The sequence below is a fragment of the Macaca thibetana genome, chromosome 12 (genome assembly GCF_024542745.1).
Source record: "Macaca thibetana thibetana isolate TM-01 chromosome 12, ASM2454274v1, whole genome shotgun sequence".
Classification (NCBI taxonomy): Eukaryota; Metazoa; Chordata; class Mammalia; order Primates; family Cercopithecidae; genus Macaca; species Macaca thibetana.
This window is the reverse complement of record NC_065589.1, coordinates 43,515,999-43,528,675: the sequence shown is the minus strand read 5'-3', so window position 1 is coordinate 43,528,675 and position 12,677 is coordinate 43,515,999. Positions and strand designations below refer to the sequence as shown.

Here is a 12,677-nt window from a genome sequence, read left to right as displayed (position 1 = left end):
AGTCTTTTCTCCTCACAACATTATGAGGGTAGATGTTATTTTTATGTACAGATAAACTGAAGTTCATGGAGGTCAACATACATACCCAATGTCACAAAACAAGCAAGTGACAGAATCAATGTATGAATCCCTAACGTGTGACTCCAAAGCTAGTGCTTTCATCACTATAATGGTTATAGTGCAGTCTGGACTGTAGGGCAAGTCGTAGGTGTGGACAGGACTAGTCCCTAGACTAGAATAACTCACAGAACAGGGAGAAAAGAGATAAGTAAACAGATAAATGATAACCCACTGTGTTAACTACTGTTACAAAGATAAGTGTTATAGGGGCATAAAGAAGAAAGTAACTAATGCTATTTGGTGAACAGTGGGATAGGGGATGATCCTCCCAGGCTGATAACCTTAATTGTAATTGTATCTTTCATTTCTCAGGTAAATTGAAGAGGGGGAAGCATTTCAGAAAATGTGTAAGGACAGAGATTCAAGAAAAAAATATGGGGTATTTGACAAACTACGGCAAATTCAGCTCTGAATGAGGGTGGGGAATGCGAGGAGTCACATGGTTGAAGGGAATTAAAAGGAAGATCGGAGCCTGACTGCCAGGCCCAAACTCTGATGAACAGAAAAGCACTACTGACTGGGGAGTGTGAAGCTATCTGAGGCAACTGAGAGCTAGATTGTAAGGTCAGAGTGATGCATACTTAGAAAGTATTTAACAAGGAGGATATAAAATATGGTGGTAGCCTGAGTCAGGAAGCAAATATTAAGAATTTCTGGTTTTGTCTGCAGTAGTCTTGACCGAGCACTTCTGTATTACAAACAGAAGAAGCCAATAAAGTATGAGAAATAAAAGACACAAGAATTCTGGGGACAAACGATAAAGCATAATCCCAAAAAAAAGGTGAGAGAGTCAGCAACGGAAGGAGCAAGGAGAGAGGCTGCCCTTGGGCAGGGGAAGGAACCCTCACCACACACCCCTACTGAATGCACAGCACACAAAGACTAAAGCATCTGCTTCAGCACGGCATTACTTTGTCTTCTGTGCTGTTATTTGTTCTATGTGTCTTTGTCTTCTCTCCCCAGCTAAGCAATAAGTCCCCCAAAGGTAGTGGTCATATTTTCTATTTCTTTGTATCTCCCTCCATATTAAAACAATGTGGACACATATGAGCCAGTCTTTTATCACAATGATTTGAGAAGGAAATCAGGCGTAGAGTAGGGAAAAAAAAAAAAAAAAAAAAAAAAAGCCTCCCTAATGGGGACAAGTCACAGATGAGAAATAAATAAAAACTGTGTATCTTCACTTTGTAGGGGACAAACTGCCCCAGATGAAACTGTAAAATACATGGAGAATGTAGCTGAGCTATTTATCAGGAAAGGAGTGTAATAAGTTGTCACATTATAAATAATCCTGTTAGAGCAGGGGCTTAGGGATGAATCTGTTATCTCTTACTTCTTTTACAGTAAATAAATACAAGTACTGTTTAGTTGGTAACAGAAAACACCAGTGCCAAGGAATATTACAGAATTTTTTTTAGCTAATATATTTCAAATTAATACATGAAATATGTTTGCTAGTTCTTTGGTTCCTCAAATTAGGAGAAAACATTTTTTAATAAAATGTATATCTTCTCATAATCTATATGTTTATTTTTATAACTTACTCAGTGTTTAATCTGAAAATAGTACTCCAAGGCACATATGTAATCTTTTCTTAGCATCACAGCTTTTGGCTTACAGGCTTTGAAGTCCCCAATTTTATAGATAAGAAAACTGAGGTTCAAAGAAGTAGCTTCTCTTAACACATGCATGTTTAATAATGATGCCAGAGCTAAAGCCTGGTTTTCCTAACTCATTGTCCCATATTCTTTCATTAAACAAACCTAAAATGGAAACTGCTCTCTGAGATTATTTTCTCTGAATCTAATCAGGACTCCTTGCTGGCACGGTTAGCTTTCTGCCCCTCTGCTCTCTGCCTTCTCTGATTTCCCACGATAGATTCACAAACAAGCAGTGGCCAACAGTGCTCCTTACCTACCCAATATCTACTTTTCCTACTAGAGAATCCCTTTTTTTTTTTTTTTCTGAGCATCATTGTGTCAAATAAAAAACTTGATTTCCCAGGCTCTCTAGTCCTGAGACTGAGATAAAGACAGAGTCTTAAGGAAGGCTGTCCATTCCAGAATAATAAAGGCAGAGCTTCACGAGAGGCATTTGACCTTCTGCTCTTCTTTCCCTACCCTCTTCCTGCCTGGAATCTCAACTGGATATCTGGAGATCCGGCAGCCATTTTTCAATCATAAGAGATGCCAGGGAGACAGCCAGAGTCCAGGCCCCTGGCGGCATTGCGAAGATGCTGCACTGGTCACCTACATGAGACAAATAAAACCCCTGTTTGGTTAAGCAACTGTTGAAGAGTTTCTGCTACATATAGTCACTTGCAATCTTAACTGATTAATACCTAAGCTAACCTTTTAATAAGGACTGACATATTCCTAACATGTCACTCCACTGACTCAAACCCTTTCAGTGGTGGTCTCAAGCAGGAGACCACTAAATAAAACATTAACTTTTTAGTGTGGCATCCAAGGTACTTTACAATAGATTCTTGAGTCCTGATACCTCTTAAACATATCCTGCATGCCAGCCAAGCAGAACTCACTGCCAACTGTCTGTCTCACCTTCTCTCTGCCCATCAAAATCTTGCAGTCTTGTCAAGGCCCCTCTCACACATCACCTCCCTCATCCATCTAAACTGATCCTTTCAATCTGATGAGATTTCTCCCTCTTTTGAATTTTCAAAGCAATTTTGTCTCCACGATAGCCACTGTACTTGTGTGCTCTCGTGGGCAAGGGCACCTTCAGGTCAGGGATCTTGTTGTACTGGTACAGGAACTCTCCTCTTTCCCCATCCACCCCCCCGCCCAGGGCAATGCCCGATACACAGCAGATGATTAATAGTCACTTATTAAATTGAATTAATAAATACTTCCCCCTCTCCTAATGCATCTCTGACTGATCCGGAAGGAGTCCATGCCAGCACTCTAATGACTTAGGAGGGAGCTTGTGTGACAGCAGGAGTGAGCTGAGCTGCAGTTCAAACTGCTGCATTGTTTTGACACCAGAACAAGTGATAATGGGCTGTGACTCGGTGTGTCAAAGCCCTCACTCAAGACTCCAGTGCCAGCCTCTCCTGCTTGTCACAGGTCCCAGTCTGCAAAAGACTTTCCTTTCGAAGCACCATGTGGCTTCTCCTTCAGAAAAACCTATAGCCGGACACTCTTCTCCCCAAGGATCACAGACAAAACAATGACTGGGAGCAAGGTCTCACTGGGATCTGACAGCAACACTTGTCCCTCCAGGAATGATCCCTGGCACGTGTGCAAGAGGGGGTGAACGGGCAGCAGGCCGTGACAGACAGCCAGGACAAGGCAAAACGGCAGTCTTCCCATAAAGCAAAGGCCACCCCACATGCAGCACTGAAGCAGCATGAAGTTCAGGTTGCAAAACATCGGGGAAAATAAAAGAAGGAAAAGTTTACAGAATGAGTGCAACAGAGACTACGTAATTTAAATACAACCTAAAAAACAAAACAACATAAGAATGAGCGCCATAATAATGTGTGTATTAAAATATAGGACCTGAAGCAAGAAACACTGGGTCCTCCACAGTACAGGCTTATGACACATACTTCACATATGTGTGACTACAGTCCCAAAGGAAGAAGTTATCTTCAGGAAGAGAATAGTTGTAAGCCTATTATCTGACCAGTGGCCAGTCTCAAGAAATAACCATTCAAAATGACTAAAACAAAGTAACTGTTGTACACAATTAATTGAAATGGAGACCAAGTCATAAATTAGTATAACTGTCCAAGAATAAGTCGCTAATCATTAGCCATATGAATCATTCAAAGTGCTATATAGTATTGTTTTAACTTATTAGCTGCTATGTATAATATCATGTTTAAAATTGTATTGCTGTAAGAAGAATTTAATACCAATAATGCATCCTGGGTAAAACATAACTGAGTTTACATTAAGATAACATATATGGATATCCAAATTACATTAGAATACTGCAGATGAGTTATTTAATTTGATGGGAAAGTGGATACTTCATTCATCAGAAGTTTGATTAAATGATTAAATCCCTGATTTATCCAATGAGTTTGTGCCTGGTGAGTGACCCCTGGCCCATAGTCTCTCTAATGCCTTCCCACAAGGGTCTACTGTGGCCACGCAAAGCTCTATGATTAGAAGCTAGATCTGGGGCACCTGCACTGTGACCCTCCTGGTCCAGCCCTTCTCTTTCCTGGCATGATACTCCACCCTGCTCTCCGAGACTTCTGCGGGTATCCTCCAGGGCCAGTACCACTCCATGTGAGCTGTCCTTCTCTGTAAAGTTGTCCTCAGCCCCACCAAGCCTGTGTGCCAACTTGTAGCATCTTCACTGCCCTCACTGCCGCTGCCAAGGGCCACAGGGTACAGAGGTAGCTGTCAAATGCATTGGCCTCAGCAGGGGTGAGTACTAAGGAAAGGAAAAGTAGAACCACTGGACCCAGGACTCAGCAGAAGTTACATTACAATATTTTGCACAAGGACTATTATTTCTATTTTGGTGTGTTTCAGTTATTTCCATATAGGTGTGGTTCTATTATACCAAAGGAGGTTATTTTGTTTATGATCTAGTGGATTACACTTGGTGGGAAACTGAATGAATTTTTAAAACGTACAATTTTGAAAACATTATGTACAAATCTATGAATGGGTAATTATCAAACAGACTATCCACTAATAATTATATTTGACCTTGAGGTACACCACACAATTTTTGATACAGATTTACCTTCGTAATTATACTTTTCTTAGAGTATTATTAGCTTTCAGTTGGTAATTCTAATATTAAAATAAACACACCAAAAACACAGTGGGGCCACACATCGGCTAGTTGGCAGGAGAGAGGCCTTCTTCAAATGCTATGTTTTACAAAACACAGATAATTCATGTGTAATTTTTTTTTAAGAATAGAATTTGCTCAAAAATCAAGGAAGACAGGAGGGGTTTAAATACTAAGAAAAGGGAGAGAAACAGTCAAGTAGAAGACTGGAGAGGTGAAGAAAAATTCAATAAAACAGAATAAATTAAACTACTACTTTTGAATTCCCCTCCATTTCATTTCTCACTGCCTTGTTTACAGGCTAATTTCATTATGCCGTAACACAACTGACTATAACATAACAAGACCTGCTATCTTTAGGTGTGCTGGGCACTTAAGTCATACAAATATCGATAACCATTTACTTTTTTTTTTAAGCCATGATCATTTAGGCCAGGTAAAAGTGCACCAAAATAATAGAATTCAGCATGAAGCTACCTCCTGTGAAATGCTCTAGGAGAGAGGATAAAAAGGAACCATGATTCAAGGGTGACAAGTTCAGTTCTCATTACATTCACATTTTCCAGCATACGAATACCTACTGACAACTCGTCCCCAGAGGAAATCATTTACATCCCTTCTGCTCCACATAGCCCCAGATTTGCTTTGAGGCAGTTCCACAAGTGGAACCACTTCAGAAGAAGAGAAAAGATATGAGCAACTATTTCAGAGGAGGAATGGAAGGGAAAATCATCTGTTTTCTCAACATGACTGTGGGAAGAGTTGGATTAAATAAAATGGCTTCACTGTAGTCAAGCTGCATTTGTACTGAGGTAACTCAATATTTAGAACTTTAAGAAGAAAAACAAAGGAACAGAAAAAACATTTGTCCTGAGACTATAACTCACTAATTACAAAGCTATCAGTGAATATTTAAAGTTTCATTTGTCATTAGTTAAGGATATTTCATTTTTTAAAATACACAATTTTAACCAGATGATGGGGGTGGAAGTTTTATTGTATTGTCAGCCTGTGCAAATATCTTAAGTACTCTGAAGAAAAGGGGAAAGAAGCAATGTAGTGCAGAACAATTTATCCACGAAAAAGAAAATAACATTCTTCTAAGTTGACACAGTCATGGAACAGGATATTGTCGATTTAAAAACATGAATACCAGAAGATCTAGTTTTCCTATACCTTAAGAAAATTTTATATTGGTACTTCACATCCGGTATCTCAGAATGAGGGCTCATAGGAATTGAAGCTACAGAAAACAAAAGAAATTAACACACTGTATCTGGCTTCTGCACTGCAAAGTAATAATAACAACAACAGGAATCATAGCAGCAACTAACATGATTCAGCCCTTACCCTGTGTCAAGGGCAACGTAAAGCACTTTATTTGGACTGTTTCATTTAATCTTCCTAACAACCCTACAAGGGAGGAATTATAATTACTACCCTGATTTTATAGAAGAGGAAACTGAGGCAGAGAATCACAGACCTGCGAAGTGGGGAGCACCAAGATGAAAAGCCCAGCAGTCAGAGTCCACAACACCTAACCAATGCACTATACAACAATGCCCTCAATCAGAGCCAGATTGTAAAAGACACAGAACTGGAGGGCCAATGATCTGCTAAGTGAGCGAAGCCACCGTGATCAATTGCTTATCCACTTCTTAGGGGAAAGAAACTAGTCAATCAATTTGTTCTTCACCATCTCCGCTTCACTATATTTAAAATTAAATTATATTAAAAACTAATGTAAAATGTTTTTCACATTTTATTAGTTTATTAATTTTATTTTAAAAACTAATGTAAAGTGCGCATTTATTTTCAAATCTTAACCTGGTTTGTTTCTACATCCAAACATTTTTGTACAATTCAATTTGTTTGATTTGATTTAGTAAATTCTAACTCTTATTAAATAAACACTTTTAGCCAATGTTTTGTTACACATACTAGAAAATGTACCCAAAAAGAAAGCATTACATAAAGCATCTAATACAAGTCTTAGTTATATAGAATAATGACCCCTCTGTGTGGGAATTCACCAGGCTGGAATCAGATGCAAAACAGACTATGATCTGCTGTATGGAGTTCCTGGTTTCCCTCTTTGACCCAAAGATCTGGTCTCCACTCCCGTTCCTGCCCACTCATTACAAATCAAATGTCATCGATCCCGCAAGGCATCCAGTGAGTGATTCTGGGCAGCTCAGTGAGAAACCCATCACTGCAGAGCAAAACCAACACGATACAGTGCCACTGGTAATCGACCCACATCAGCTCTCCCTCACACAGACGACCTTGCTCTCATTTTCCCAGAATCACCAGTACTACAAACAGAACTATTTTGGTTCCACACATTTCAAAGCCCTTTTAAAATTCAAGACAAACAAATGACTGTGGCAGCTTAGGGACACAGGTCCTTTGAGAAGTGTTTCAACTCACAACATCCATATTTTGAGTCTTCACCTTCCACCACCACAGAGGCCTAGAACACACTGTTTTTAGGCCAGTGGGAAGTAAAAAGAATCCTTAGTCAGTTTTACTATGAATATATTACCCTCCAGCAGAAGTCAACACATATCTTCCAGGAAACTATTAAATGCACTAAGAGAGATAATTTTCTAAATGGCACTCCTAGTGCCTTGAAAATAGTCCATTCTCCCCACAGAATAAAACAACTTATTTCTAAGGAGTAAGTTTATGCTAAAGATGGTCAATTAGAAAGATGTATCTGCATTCCATGACTTTAGAAGTTCAACCTTGGCTTTGCTTGACAGCATGTTTTTTAAAAATTTTAGCATGGGTTATAAATTACCTCGGGATGTCCATGTGAAAGCAGTGCCGCCTGGGAACGGTTCCTGCCATCTTGTAGCATACTCAGCTGCTCCCTCCGCACAAACGGCACTTGTAATGAAAACACTGCCATATATCTTGATTTGTCAGAGAACAAATCAGTTTTATCTGTTCATTTTGTGGTTTCGTGTCATAGGTATTTCAGAAAACATAATTTATAATTCCTCATGCAATTATATACGAAATTAAATCATCTCACTTTTCCAGAAGCATCAAAGTATTTCAGATTAAGTAGAACGCATTTGTAATGTCTTTGAAGTTCTCTTCCTCTCTCCCTTCCTCCCAATCCACCCCCTGAAGAAAAAATAAATAAAGAAAGAAAAGAGAGAGAAATATTTAGCATTTTAATGAGTTAATCTAGTTATATTAGGTCAGGCCTTACAGGGACTTTTATTCATATTCTTAATGATAACCCACTATTACAACAATGTCTTAATCATGCCCTGGAGAGGCAGAGGAGTGTGGTGGCTAAGCCACTGTCTCAAGAAACAGAATGCCTGGGTTTGAACATTTAGGTCCTGGCTCCATCACTTACTTGCTCTGTACCCTGGGGTATGTCACTTAGCCCATCTGTGCCTCAGTTTCCTCAGCTGTTAAGTGAAGATAATTATACTTATGCCACACGAAGTTTGCGAACATTAAATGATTTAACATGTGTAACACACTTAGAACAGTGCCTCACACATAGTAAGCTCTACGTTTCCTAGCATTATCATTAGCAACAATACCCATACCACTCTTTTTTTGTTGTTTTTAGAACTAAATGGACATAAAAATCTAGTAAGACTATGTCTTAAGGCATTCCCATAGGAGACGAGAAAAAAACATCCTACTGGTGGGTGCTTGTTTGGATGACAAATTGGTTATTTTAGGGAACTCCAAGACAATGTGGCCAGCATCCCTTATTGAGTACTAAGTGACACCTCATTCTCCTGGTAGAATGTGCCACCCCAAATGTTTTAATCCCCTGATTTACAGCAGGGTTGGGCCTATTCCTTTTAATTTACCTGGTTAAATTAATATATGCCAAGAGACTCAGACAAATTCATAATCTTGTCATTAGTCACAACAGGAAATTCCCCCTTAATAAGTAAGATGGAAAAGCAACTGATGATCTTAATTGCATTAAAGTGAAAATGGGTGCACTTTAATACCTAGTGGGAGTCACAAGTAAAAAAGGAACATAGCAAATTATAATGTAATATGTTACATAGATATCTGATTCGTACACTTATTATATACTTATTTAATTATGAAACATTGGTTTCATAACTAATATTTTTCATATAAATTGATACTTGTGGTTACATGAATATATTTTAATAGATAATTTGAGTTATATAAATGCTAGCCAATTATATCTATTATGAAAACCCAGGTAAATATTTACTGAAAACAAATACTTCTATCTTGGGACTACCAACATACTCACATAGGAAGAGAACGATCCCAATATCTGAGGATAGGCCTCAATATGAGCCGCATGACTCCAGACATACACTCAGAAGGGAGACAATCAGAATGGAGCCAATGACACTATTAGAAAAAGGTTCAGAGTAGGTGCTCAAATAGGTTCCAGCTAGGACCATCTCATACTTGCTACTCTACAAGACAGACTATGAAAAGAAGTTGGGTCACGTTAGAATTATACAATGCAGAAGGGAGACAGAGGGATGCTTATCTCTCTTCCATGCCAGCAGGACCTGAGGTCCCACAGAAACAAACAACCAAAAAGGATTGCAACCCATTGCTCCAGCAAACATGGGAGATTTCACGATTTGTCAGACAAACTCCCCACCTCCAATAATGGGCTGTTCTCAAGCAATTCAAACATAGAAAAAACCTTCCTTCAGAGTTTCCCCAAAGATTCTTTCATAAAATCTCCATCCTACTGCACACAGCAAAAAACAGAGACTAACAAATGGACAAACTGTCATCAGTTACTAATTCCTGGGCAAAAAAACATCTTAACACAGGAGTGTCATCGTGAAACTAGTAAGCAATCAGTAACTAACCCACACAATACTGTGTATATGTTTTGTAAAGAGGAACATGAACACAATGTGGGTAAGAACAAGACTATTACAAAAACAAAATATGAAATCAATTAACTGAAGTTTCTTAAATGACACAGTGTCTTTATAGCCTTCTTCCACATTAAAAACAAACACTTAATTCTTTACAGGCAAAGATAAGAAAGGAAGCCAAATGAACATTAATGTCAAAAAAGTTTAAAAAAAAAATCTGGCCTTGCACCTGCAATGAAAAATGAAAATAAATTTATTTTCAAAGAACAACTGTATCTGCACATAAATGTTGACATAAATTACTCTGATTGCCCAGCATGTGCTGGGTATAGTATCTGCACTTAACACTTCCTAATTTACTGACTATTACTAAATCCTTCCATTAATAGATAATCAAGAGAAAACTAATGTTTCTCATTTGATTTGAAAATCCAAAGCTTCACTGTTATGTAGTATTAAAATTAATAATATAGACTATGGAAGTTATACATTATAATGTTAAGTAAGAACTAGAAGTGAAAATATTGCATACATCTGACCTCCACTATGTAAAAGTATGCATAGAACTATAACCAAAGAGAAGTAACCCAAATATTACCTATTTTTATCTCTAGAATGGTTGGTTTATGAGAGAATTTTGTCTTGTTTCTACTTCTAAAAATTTTTGGTTTTTTGTAATTAACAAGTATTACACTTTATAAATAGAAAAAAAATTTAAACTTTCTAAGTTTATAAGGAGCTTATATATACAAAAATAGAGTCTAATAAAACAGGTTCTCATAAAATGCCATCCATGATAGCAAGTTCAATTTTGTTATTTAGGTTCAAAACAAGCTCCCCACTCAATTTTAAAATACATATCTTCATTAAGTTATCAATTTGAAAATGTCAATCTTTGGTTTATGCCTGTAAGGTATAATTACTATTCGCTTGGATTCTGGACTCAATTGACAGATTAGAAATACAACGCCACTAAACAGGATACTGGTTAAGTACACATTTTCTGAAGCCAGTTTGTGGTGTTGGTTAAGCTATTTACCTCTCTGAGCCTCAGCCTCTTCATTGGTAAAATACGGACAATAACATTACGTACTTCACGGGGTTACTATAAGCTTGAATGAGTTAGTAAATGTTAAGCCCTAGGACAGTGCCTGGTACCTAAGAAGCACTCAATAAATATATTAACAAATTTTATTATATCCATAATAGGTCTGTTATGTAAAAGCTTCAGTTTCCCTCACAAAAGCAAAACCATGACTTAATATAAGCTAATTCTAACAATGTTACATTTATCCTATTCCAAACATGAGTTAGTCCATGTAAGTAATTTTTTCAGATAATTCAGAGAGCTGAACCTTAACCCTTTTAGTGTCATATCATTTTAGTTTTAATTCTCAAAACATATTCAAAACCTGTCATTTTGTTCTGGTTAAGTAGCTTCTTTCCAGAAGCCTAAGTTTTCCAAAACCCTATTTCTAGACAAAATGGAGAGAACAGGATCAAAATAAGCATTTTATTACATATTGAATTGCTTATATTCTATCTCCCTTACATACAAGAATGTAAGTATCATGAGGGCAGAGACATTATGTATTTGGCTCTTTCCTGTGTCTCAACACCTAGAACATCTAACACATAATAGATACTCGAAAAATATTTGTTAAATGAGTGAATAAAATGATATGATGCTAGAGAACCAGAGCCTCCAGGTGTGCTCTTTTAAAGTTTCTTAATAGTTTTCCTTTCTGCAAAGTGAGAGTAGTAAAACTCAACCACCTATCTTTCCATAATGCAAAAGATCTTAATTTTAAGATCTTTAAAGAAAGATATATCAGAATTGCATGGAAAAATCTATGAATGGAAAGATTTTTTCATGCAATTCTGATATATCTTTCATTGCAGATTATCTAACATAGGCCCCCTTTAAAGAAGTCTCTTCACCCCCTTAAGGAATGAATCACTGTATTCATAGTAATAAAACAAGACATTTAGAATTGTTATTTATTACCATGGCTCTGCGGCATAGATTCTCAAGAAGAACCACCATTTGAAGTTGGTAAGGCTGGTGAGAGCTTTCAATAAAGAACATGCTGCCCTCTTAGCTCAGCTCCCATGATGGTAGGCTTTTACCAGGGAGATTATTAGACCTGAGCAGCCAAATCATTGAGGGCAGAGGTTTTAAATGTTCTAGGAGATTTTCAGCATCCTATTCTCTGATTTATAAAACTGACAGAAAGAGTACCTCAGAAGCATCTCTCTGCTGAGCTCAACCTGGAAGCTAAGGGGGACCTCAGCACTGTCTGATTTGCATACAGCCTACAGCGATCTTTTCCAACCTGAGTAACGAGCTTGTAAAATAGCAGCACAGATTTGCTATTCTGTCCTGAGTGATATTTCTTCAAACCAAAAAGAGGCAGACGGATAGAGGAAGAACCTTTGTGTTTTCTCTCATTGACACAAAAATAATTTTGCCAATACTGCTTTTGAGCAAGCAAGTAGCACGTGCTCTAGAGCCTTGACTTAAGACCCTTTAGAGCTCTCCAAGCTGCCATCAAAAGAAACCTGCATTTCAAAGTGCTGGATTTTAATTGCTCATCACAGTCATCGCAAAATCTATTGGCACCTAGGAAACCAAACCAAGGTGCCCAACTGTGACCAAACAGCCAGCAGAATGCTCACTTTTCACCCCTGCCTCTCAAAACCACCACTGAGCTCTTCTTCTGTCATACTGCAGAGGAAGTCCCTAACAGCTCTGGGTCCCACTTATGTGCCAAGCTATTTGAACTAAGTAATAAATAAATTGAATACTTACTGATACCACAGAGATAAATGAATAGTTATGGAACTGGGATCCCATAGGAATGTAAAAATACAGTAACATTGTATCTAAGAAAATTTGAACAAAGTATT

At 37.8% G+C, this 12,677-nt stretch overlaps 2 protein-coding genes across 4 annotated transcripts in view; one reads left to right on the top strand and one right to left on the bottom strand.

Annotated features, from left to right (window-relative positions):
• SPATS2L (spermatogenesis associated serine rich 2 like) overlaps positions 1-12,677 on the top strand; it is a 1,108,221-nt gene that overhangs the window by 36,856 nt on the left and 1,058,688 nt on the right. The gene's annotated exons all lie outside the window — the stretch shown is intronic.
• SATB2 (SATB homeobox 2) overlaps positions 1-12,677 on the bottom strand; it is a 189,017-nt gene that overhangs the window by 140,623 nt on the left and 35,717 nt on the right. Inside the window, exons 4-5 of one of the 3 annotated variants that reach the window (XM_050750696.1) lie at positions 7,940-8,034; positions 7,703-7,817 (exon numbers count right to left, since the gene is read on the bottom strand). The exons of the other annotated variants lie outside the window; for them this stretch is intronic. Coding sequence (XP_050606653.1) covers positions 7,703-7,817; positions 7,940-8,034 — 210 coding nt within the window. The remainder of the gene's footprint in view (positions 1-7,702; positions 7,818-7,939; positions 8,035-12,677) is intronic. 3 annotated transcript variants of the gene reach the window in all.